Source organism: Lytechinus variegatus, chromosome 9 (assembly GCF_018143015.1).
Source record: "Lytechinus variegatus isolate NC3 chromosome 9, Lvar_3.0, whole genome shotgun sequence".
Lineage (NCBI taxonomy): Eukaryota > Metazoa > Echinodermata > Echinoidea > Temnopleuroida > Toxopneustidae > Lytechinus > Lytechinus variegatus.
The window spans coordinates 27,485,671-27,496,434 of NC_054748.1; the positions used below are offsets into that span (position 1 = coordinate 27,485,671).

General features: G+C 37.2%; 1 protein-coding gene across 3 annotated transcripts in view; it reads right to left on the reverse strand.

Moving 5' to 3' along the window:
* Positions 1 to 10,562, reverse strand: part of LOC121421610 (arylsulfatase I-like) — a 17,237-nt gene extending 6,675 nt beyond the window's left edge. Inside the window, exons 1-7 of one of the 3 annotated variants that reach the window (XM_041616369.1) lie at positions 10,444 to 10,562; positions 9,166 to 9,355; positions 8,157 to 8,316; positions 7,262 to 7,374; positions 4,135 to 4,245; positions 1,597 to 1,722; positions 25 to 154 (exon numbers count right to left, since the gene is read on the reverse strand). In XM_041616369.1, coding sequence (XP_041472303.1) covers positions 25 to 154; positions 1,597 to 1,722; positions 4,135 to 4,245; positions 7,262 to 7,374; positions 8,157 to 8,316; positions 9,166 to 9,282 — 757 coding nt within the window. In that variant the 5' untranslated portion in view covers positions 9,283 to 9,355; positions 10,444 to 10,562. Of the gene's footprint in view, positions 1 to 24; positions 155 to 1,596; positions 1,723 to 4,134; positions 4,246 to 5,686; positions 5,813 to 7,261; positions 7,375 to 8,156; positions 8,317 to 9,165; positions 9,356 to 10,443 lie in introns of all 3 variants that reach the window. The other 2 variants (XM_041616370.1, XM_041616367.1) reach the window with 2 other exon arrangements.
* Positions 10,563 to 10,764: the final 202 nt, after the last annotated feature.

Sequence of the window (10,764 nt, forward strand, 5' to 3'; positions counted from 1 at the left end):
TATGATACTATCAAAAGAAATTACCTGCAAATTTTCTCCTGTTTTCATCTTTAATGTTCGGGAATCTTTCGTAGTACTTATGCGGAGCTTGCAACCTCTGACCATCGTAATTTGCACTGTGTACCGCTTGATGGGCTAGGTAGATATACAGCGGCTACAAAATATAGAAAGATTATTTAAGAATATGAACAGGTCATCGATAAAATTACGAAAATGAATAAAAGATACATGAAATATAGTTATGGGTATCTACATGTACACTGTATACATGTAGGACTAAAAGGGAAATAGAAGACAATGGTTTTTATACTACAAGGGCTCTCAAAATTACACTCAAAGACTGACCAAAATACTGAGTGGTTAAAAAAAGCATAAAAAACCGTTACATTTTGATATTGTTTCACTAACTTAGTAGCAGGCCTGAGGACCATATCATAAAGCTGTTCTTATTCAGTTAAGAGCGACTTTAAGAATGACTGGTGATCCTTTCTTGTGGTAAATGATATTCACCATTAAATGTTTATTGGTGGTTAATTACTGCGTAAGAAATGTTCACCAGTCGTTCTTAAAGTCGCTCTTAACTTACGAACAGCTTTATGAAAAACCAACCTGGAGTAAAAACAATCAATGAATTTGATCTCAGTTTACAAACTATCGGAATATGTTCGACAAAGGTTAGTTACTGATTTGACACTTTTATCATCAAAAGTACATGGCCATAATCTTTGACAACAAAGTGGAAGACAGCAAATGAAATTTTTTCTAAAGTTTAATGAGTTCCAACAATGCAACTCTTTCAAGACACAATGACAGCCCCAATGGCGACCGTGCATCGTTCAGCTGTGTCAACTTGATGTGCATGTCATAGGCGCTGTACTGGGACACTCGAATGAGTCAGCTTGCTCATTAAGTGTGACCACTGGCAGGTCAAGTACATATTAAATTCTTCATAATTTCTTATAATCCAGGAATCTCAACTGTTCAAACTATTTCATTGTTTACCCAGGCGAACAATTGAATGACAAAAGGGTATTCATCCCAGGTGGGTGTTTCATAAAGCTGCTCGTAAAGTTACGCACAACTTTACGCACGACTGGAATATGTTCTTAGGTCATAACTCAATTATACAGGGAAATCACATAGCACAAGAAAGGATCACCAGTCGTGCATAAAGTCATTCGTATCTTACGAACAGCTATATGAAACACCTGCCAGGTGGGTGTTTCATAAAGCTGCTTGTAAGAATACGCACAACTTTACGAACGACTGAAACATGTTCTTATCTCCTAAATGAATGACATAGTGATGTATCATCTAGCACAAGAAGGGGTCACCAGTCGCGTAAAGTCATTGGTATCTTACGAACAGCTTTATGAAACACCCACCAGGCCTACTCGGTAGTTGATGCACCAACCATTGAAAATCAACATTTAATCGTCGACTCCTGAACAGGGTTATTATTAGAGGAAATTATATTGTGATGATATTTTAACCAAAATGCTTAATAGTTGTAGCTTGTAGCCACCTGCAATGGCTGCTAAAGCCATAGACGTATCCATCACAGGGTGATCATTGAGAATATAAGCGAGGTATTACCTCTTGCGGGTTATGATTGCGAATGATTTCCTGCGTCCTCTCTGTATAAATCTCGGTAGAATACTGGCCGAAAACGGGTTTGTAGACTGACCCATTCACATGGAAATCAAATCCAGTCACTTTATGCTGCGAGGTAAGAAGGAAACAATGAATATAAAATGAGGTTGTTTCAACTTGAAGATTATTAAAAAGGTAATCTTGCATTTAATAATATAATAAAAAGTTTTTGCTCTGCAACAAGGGCAGAAGGAAACAATGAAAATAAATCAAGGTTGTTTCAACATCAAGATTGTTAAAATGGTAATTTTGCATTTTAACATATAATCCCAAGTTTTTGCTCTGCGATGAGGGAAGAAGGAAACAATGAAAATAAATTGAGGTTGTTTCAACATCAAGATTCTTAAAATGGTAATCTTGCATTTAAACATATAATCCCGAGTTTTTGCTCTGCGACGAGGGAAGAAGGAAACATTGAAAATAAAATGAGGTTGTTTCAACTTCAAGATTCTTAAAATGGTAATCTTGCACTTAAACATATAAACCCCAAGTTTTCACTCTGCGACAAGGGAAGAAGGAAACAATGAAAATAAATTGAGGTTGTTTCAACATCAAGATTCTTGAAATGGTAATCTTGCATTTACACATATAATAACAAGTTTTCGCTCTGCAGCGCAGGATCAGTCCTTGCAAATACACTGAAAACACACAAGTCAAACCATTAGTATAATACAAGACTATTTCAAAAAGTCATTCAGCTGGAGGATAATGGTGGATCTTTAGGGTAATCAGAAACAACTTTTTTAAGTAGGAGCTGGTCTCTAATACATAATGTAAGCGCAATTATGTCTGTATCAGTGATATCTTTCCAAATTTAATTTCAAATATAATTTACACCTCCAAAGTCCTACTTGATTTTTTTTTTTTGGGGGGTATCACCTTATTTAATCATATATTTTTCTCCTTTTATTTTAATCCATATATATCACTTTAAATAAAGCTAATGCTAACTTAGTTAAAATTGAAAAAGCACACATACATTTTGAATTATAACATGAAGGAAATCAAGTGACGGTAGATTAGCAATCAATATCATGCAAACATTAAACAAACAAAATCAAATTAGTAATTTATGCATTAGGACAATTGATAGTAAATGAAGTATTAAATGAAAAGTGATGAATATGAGTGGGTCAATTTCATTAATAAACATGCATAATTAATTAAAGAGCTAAAAGAAAGAAAGACAGGTGGGTGCATCTTGGAAAGGAGCGGGGAAGCAGTCAGTAGCTTGTCTTCATTTCACAAATCTATTCTAAAACCTGTAATCTATTTCACATGCATAAAGAGTGGCAAATTTCATGCAATCTATCAAACCAACAGCTACTCACAGAGATCAATAAACAAATAAAAGCTACAAAGGCCTATTGCTGCCAGCATTAAAATCATGTATTATTAACAAAAGGAAACTATGATACATCTGAAAGCCTGGTGTTCAATCTCTCATCCCTGGAGCAAATCTCCCCCTAACAAATTGACAATTGTTTTTTTTCATCAACGTTATGTCTTTTACTAAGGTTTACTAAGAATGTAAATTCTATGTTTTGAATATGGGAAAAATATCTTATAAAGGATACTTGCTCATTGACCCCTCATTGTCATAAATATGTTTTATATCTTTTGGGACAATGCTCTGTCTCTATATTTTACATGTTTCTTATTTTTGAGAAACATTGAAATTGAATTTAAAGGGGTGGTCCAGGCTGAAAATATCTATGTCTTAATACACAGAGTAGAATTCACTGAGCAAAACGCTGAAAATTTCATCAAAATCGGATAACAAATAATAAAGTTATTGAAGTTTAAAGTTTAGCAATATTTTGTGAAAACAGTTGTCATGAAGATTCATTAGGCGAGCTGATGATGTCACATCTCCACTTTCCGTTTTCTTATGTTATTACATAAAATCACATTTTTTTCATTATTTCATACTTGTGTGAATAGTATGTCTCCCTTATGATGAAATAAGTTGCAGCAATAAATATCTAATGCACTAAATCAGTTGTCAATCCAATTTTTCTAGTTCTTGGAGGAAAAAATTTGAATAAACCTAATTTCATATAATAAAATACAAAAGAACAAGTGGAGATGTGACATCATCAGCCCACCTAATGAATATTCATGATGACTGTTTTTACAAAATATTACTTAACTTTAAAATTCAATAACTTTGCTATTTGTTGTCCGATTTTGACGAAATTTTCAGCATTTTGCTCAGTGAATTCTACTCTATTTATTAAGCTATAAATACTTTCAGCCTGGACCACCCCTTTAATTAAAGGATAGAGATGTACAGTAAAGAGTAAACGAATGGGGTACAAGTAGAAATAGAAATAGGGGCAAGGGTCAAATAGAGAAAGCTTTCATGCAGCAGCTGAAAAGGATCATTCTTTAAGGTTCAATGTTGAGAAAATACAGAGGACGAAATAATATCAAAGAGTATTTAAGGAAATATGGATGACAGAAAATTTGGGTTATTACCTCTGTGGACTCGTGGGTAAAGTAGTCCTGCATTCCGCCGTAGTAACCGTAATACGACTCAAAACCACGGTGACTGGGAGTAAGACTATCCTTGAAAAACCCTAGATGCCACTAAAAAGCCACGCCCCCATAGAGAACATATGGGGCAGGATAGGGGTAGGAGGGGTAGGAGTGGGTTAGACAAGGGTGTGGTTTAGGTGTGTTGAGGTATAGGCAGACAGACAGCCAAGCAAGCCCAGGAAAATTTGTGTGCATGCACCGCCAAAGATTTGTTAGTATTTTTTTATGAGCGATAGAGAGAGAGAGAGAGAACAAAATATTTCATATGATTATTAGTGTACATTGAAACAAAACATATGCATGCAGGCTAAAAGGGATGCTCGTTGCTGAAATCAATATGAACTATTAATAAACAGATATCATTACCTCACTTGATGCATATTCATGGTAATGAACATGTGATCCATGCATATTCATGACAATGATAATGCACCCATTTCACTGATACAGTGATACTAACAATGCTATAAAACTTGTTTTATTTTGTTTTATTTTTCATCAAAATCAAATGACATTTTCAGTGTGTTGAGCTTGGCATTTCTCTTTAAAGATGACGGTAAAATAAAGTTTAAATTCAATTCGAATTTCAGTTCATATCGATTTCAGACTTGAGCACCCTTTCAAGACTGTACATTCAAGGCACTCTGCAAAAAGAAGGAGTAATATCAACATCAGCCCTGCATCGTGTATGGCCACAACACAGAAGTGTTGAAACACCACCATTTTGAAATCAAACAACCCAAGGTTGAGTCCATGGTTTATGCAGATTTCCTGTATAAATTACACTCATTTTACCGCGTACATTAAAAAATTCCATTGTTGATGCGCGCTTTTGTCACAGTGCGCCAAATTGACGCCTGTTGCCGTGGTTATCCACGCTATTTTATTCATGATTCCACTCTTCAAACAAAGGACTCATGAGTAAAATAGCGTTTCTAAGCATGGTAACGGGCGTCAATTCGGCGCACTGTGACAAATGCGCGCGTCAGCATTGGACATGTTTTATACATGGGCCCGATACGCACTAAATGAAGAGTAATTTATACAGGAAATCTGCATAAAACCATGGACTCAACCGTTGGTTTTCAAAACCACCTTTGTGAATTTGGGTCATTAAGTTTTAACATTATCTGATGCTGCTTAAACACCACGGAAAACACAAGGTGTCAAAACACTTAAGCACCATTCAAAACAACCAATAAAAGCTTGAACATTCTCCGTGACAACCATTTGACGATATAAGAAAAAAGTTTCCCCAAAAGTTGCTGAAATTTCACATCTTTACATCCATGAAATGGCCATCAATTTTCCATATTTTGAAAAAATTATTTTGATTTGGCTGGAAACTTTCAAGAAAATGAACCCAGTGTTGTCTCAAACAAGTTTCATTCCTCTGATGATGACATATTAATATACCGGGCTGATGCTGAAAAACACCTGCATTTTTGCAGTGTAATACAAAAAAAAATCGTACATGCAGCATAGATTGTACCTGCGGTAAATGTTCTACCTGGGCTTCATGGGTGAAGTAGTCTTGCTGGCCGAGGTAATATCCGTATGTCGACTCAAAGCCTCTTTCGATGGGTGTATAGTCCTTGCTGAAGAACCCTAAATGCCACTATTTCCCAAACCCACAACAAACAAATTGTACTGTAGTGAGGAGGTGAATCATAATGAAATGCTCAACAAGGGAAAAAACATGGGGGCTCGGGGTGATTTTACCCCGAAATGCTCACAAGAGCCCTGGAATATTCCCATTCACTGGAACATTAAAGCTTATCCAATATTTCAGATTTACATGTAGGTAGTACATTGTGAAAAGAGGCCTCTGAAAATAAATATTTATTTTTTTGGCCTGTTGACGTTGTACATGTTCATCTCTCTATATGCTGAATTCATCATGGACTTTTACCTCTGAGTGTAGTTTAAAGGCGACCGCACACCTTATGATTGGTCTGCGACCAGATTTAAGAATAAAATAGTAGTAAAATAGTAGTAGAATTTGATGCTAATACTGAGACTTGGAACATCTTACTGTGTAATGTTCTAAATCATCGTATGAATACCTGTGTTCAAATCTGTGACTGTGCAATCATCCTTCTTAGAATAAAAGCAATTTTAATACCTAGTCGTAATGACGTCATACCAGTCGTACGATTGCCTATGATTTGAAACTAATTTGGCCTTTACTCTAACATAAAGGCTTGTAACCTTTCAAAATGGTTGTATCAGTGTTGTTTCAAATAATTTTAACCTCAAATAAAATTTGTTCCATTCACTTTTTCAGAAAATGAGCAAAATGCGATTTGTTCCAAAATCGGATCTCGAACAGTCGTGAGGTGTGTGGTGGCCTTAAGTAATAAACCAACATCGCTTGGGGGGTGATACATACACAAATGGAAGGACTAAAGGTGGCATGAAGGCCCCTCCATACCACATACACAGGTGGACTCAGTCAGGTGAAATCAGTCCGAGTCAGCGTCAGCCTGGCTTTTGAATTAAGGGGGGGGGTGTTACACTTAAGTTTCAGTCCATTTTCGACACATATGTACGTGTATCACCACCCTTACATGTAAGAATGGCAAGCCATGTTTTAATCAATCTGTCTTCTGAATATTTCTTTATATCACACATTCCATATACCGGTAGACATTGCCTTTTGTTAACATAAAACAATAGCAAGAAATAAATTTTTATCGTGGAATCAATTTAAACTATTAATCAAAAATCAATTCTTGCTATCAAGAAATCGGGTTGATTGAAATATGCTGGTTAAAATATCCGAGGGGGGGAGGTGGGGGGTGTTTCACAAAAATTTAAGTGTGGCTGATAATTTTATTTGAATTCCTAGCTGCATGTGGCAAATAAGCCATCACTGCATTGGTCAAATCCTTCCCACAGGTCCTACTGCATATTCATTCAATGAGAACGCATGTTGGATATCATGGGTGCATTGGCACTAAGAAGTCACACTCAAGTCTTTGTAACGTCCCCCCCACTTGGGGTGTGATAGCCCATTTACATCCAAAAGTCTTGAAAAGAAGAACACTACATTTCATTTCCTTACCTTACCAACCATATGTGTACGGTATCCCAAAGGCCGGAGATACTGAGGCATTATGGTCTCATTGGTGCTGAGGCCGTACGGCTGGTCTGCTATGATAACGCTATACTGCAGCCCTGGAATGGCAAGAATACATCAATTTACCAATGTGGGCTATACAGTGGTCAAAATAATTTTGGGGGTCATTTTACATAGGGAACAGATGTTACGTGTTCTTTTTGCAACCCTAAATGGCCAAAATAATATCTTTTAGGGAAATGGCCGCCATCTTGGATTTTGGGCCGGCACACATTTTTCTCTGACCCAGGACCCTAAATATTGTCATTTCATGTTGAGATAAGGTAAAAGGAAAAGAAAAAAGTCTTGAAGCAAAATGAAAAATCATTTATTGCCTACTCCTAGTATTTACAGTGCTAGAAGCAGACAAAATGTATTTCATCACTATGCGTATACACACAAGTAGCAGCACCAGAGTGGGTTAGGGGGCAATCTCATGGTCTAGTGGTTCTGCCTGTTGTCTCTAAAACGGAGGGATGCATGTTCGATTCCTAGCCATAGCGCATATTTCTTTCATAATTATACTTGCTTATATAGCGCTTAATACTTACTTTGTCAGAAGTCTCTAAGCGCTCTACAGTATATGCAGCATAATTACCCTGGCTTTAGCAGTGCAGCTGTTACGCGCGCTGCGTTTCAAGGAATAAATTCCTGCCAGGTACCCATTAACCTCACCTGGGTTGAGTGCAGCACATTGTGGATCAATTTCTTGCTGAAGAAAACTACGCCATGGTTGGGATTTGAACCCACGACCCTCTGTTTCAGAGTCCGGAGACTAATAATCCACTGGGCCACAACGCTCCATGCTTTACTATGTGACTATGTGAAGATGTTAACAAACCTGTGTGTATCGGGTGTTTGCCTGACATAATAGCACTCCTAGTTGGCGTACAAATGGGGGATACATAGTAATTGGTTAGCAAGACCCCCTCCAATGCCAACGCATCAAGATGCGGAGTCAGGATCTGCGATGAACCATGAAAACTAACATCGTTCCATCCCTGCAATAGAAAATATAAGTAAAACCACATCTTGTTATTTACCATACAAGAAATCAATATGAATGAAACTGTATGTGTAAATGAATATATAACAGAACAGGGGGCCGTTTCATAAAGCTGTTCGTAAGTTAGTGATCCTTTCTTACGCTGTAAACCATCGCCAATTAATTATATCATTCACCACAAGAAAGGATCACCAGTCATTCTTCAAGTCGCTCTTACATGTATCTTACGAACAGCTTTATGAAACACCCACCCGGCCATAAAGGATTATAAAAACATATTTTACAAAGTTCCAAAAATAGATAAGGAGCTAGAGTATATGAAAGTCTTAAAATGTTTGTTTACAATACAATGTATCTAGAGTTCTTCAAATCAACAAAATTGCTCTAAAGGTTTTGCAGAATTCCAAATTTGTGCTTTCTCGGTAAAATAATTGTCAATTGCGCATTTTCTCTAATATCAAAAGCAGTTTATTTCACTTTCTTTCTTTCATGTACCATACATAAATCATTGAGTAGAGTACCTTAAATCATTGGGATATAATACAGTAAAATTGATATGAAAAAAAATGAGTTCTCCTCCTCCCCCCCCCCCTCTCTCTCTCTCTTTCTTCTTCTCCTCCTCCTTCTCCCCCTCTTCTTCTTCCCCCGTCCTCCTTCTTTCCCTCCTCCTTCTCCCTCTTCTTCCTCTAATACAAAAGATCTATAGCTGGTTGATATAGGTATGGATAATAAAAAGTGTTAACACATGTAGTTGCTCACAAACATTTCCTCTTTCTGAGTTGAACAGACTGAAGAGACATTTTCTTATTCGATTAGGACAAAACCATCTTGATTTTATACCCACCAGGTCGTCTGCAACGATGAATATAATATTAGGAGGCTGGGCTGTGAACACACATTTAAGCATACAGCAAAGAAGAAAAGCTCTCATCAGAGCCAACATCTTTGAAACTGAATACATCTCACTTGAGTCAGCCTTCCAGGAATTTAAAAATGATCACGCAGTTCTGATCATCATTGATTTCATTGAAGACCTGTAAATTACAAAAACAAATATTCTTTCCACAATAAAAAACTATTTTTTGTGAAGTAGAGTGGGCCGATTGCAAGAAAATGTCTTTGCAAGGATCGTCTTTCATGCAGCCCATTTATTAAAACGCGCTGTGTGAAGCACCTTCTAACAACTTTATTATAGATCTAGTATGAACAACATTATTTAGCTCACTTTAAGTTAAACCGGATTATGTCATTTTATAAAACAATAGATTTAATTTTGTTCCCTTCAAAGTTAAGTTCAATTAATGAATGAAATATGTTTCCAGGTAATTTATCTAAAAAATGCTTGTCATATCATGGTGCATCAATCATATTGATAAAAAAGCGATATGAAAGACCCCCATTAAAGTCGGGGGCAGGCTTCGTGCGTAAGGCACACCCCAAATAATTACCTGGAAGCTTGACTTCTGCTGTCCTGATTTAGCATTCTTCCACTGTATTTGCGGTAGGTAAGTAAGGTTTAATTTGAGTGCCCCTCCCCCGGTAAAGACCGCCCCTCGCCCTCGCAAAGACCCTTGGCCTTTCCTGCAATCGGCCATAGACTGCTACCCACGTACCCCGCCCCTGGGGCTGATTGCACGAAATGGTCTTTCCAAGGACCGTCTTTCGTGTCGCCCATCTTTTATGATACGCTATAAGCGGGGTGTTTCTGAAATTTATGATAAAGAATAAGATTCGTTAGCTTGCTTTTAAATCAAATTTTATACAATTTCATGATATATCACATCTATAAACAAATATTTTGTTTATTTTAACGGACGAATGGAATATGTTTGCAGATGATTTATTTAAAATGCGTTTTACATGGCGCATATAAAAGATGGGCGACACGAAAGACGGTCCTGCCAAAGACCCGGCCTTTCGTGCAATCGGCCCCAGAGCAGAGAGCTCTGCCGCCTTCCGCTAAAGGCTTCGCCCGCTCTTCTGGGGCCCCGCCGCCGCGTTAGCCATGGCCGTGGAGGAGGCAAACTCCCAGGAGCGCGGAGCCGTCGCTGGTTATTTATTATTGCTTCTTTATTTGTGTATCTTATTCAGGTTTGAATAACAAACTAAATACCGTACGCACCTTAAAACTCCCTATTCTCTCAATTTACTGACAAATTTGAAGCAACAGTATGAATGATGTTTTCTTTTCGAAAAACTCCCGATTCCTCCTTTGAAGTTTGATCCTCTCGAACTCGCTCTCTATGCATGCTCAGTTGCACTCAGTCACATGACTTTTGAGTCACATGATATATCGACTGCAATGTTTTCCTATTCTGCATATACGCATGCAGACTCTAATTGACAGTTATCTTATTTTCTTGATATTTGCTGGAACATTGTGTCAATTAATTCTTATAAAAACTTGACGATTCCCAAGATATATGAGCTAATAAAATAATTC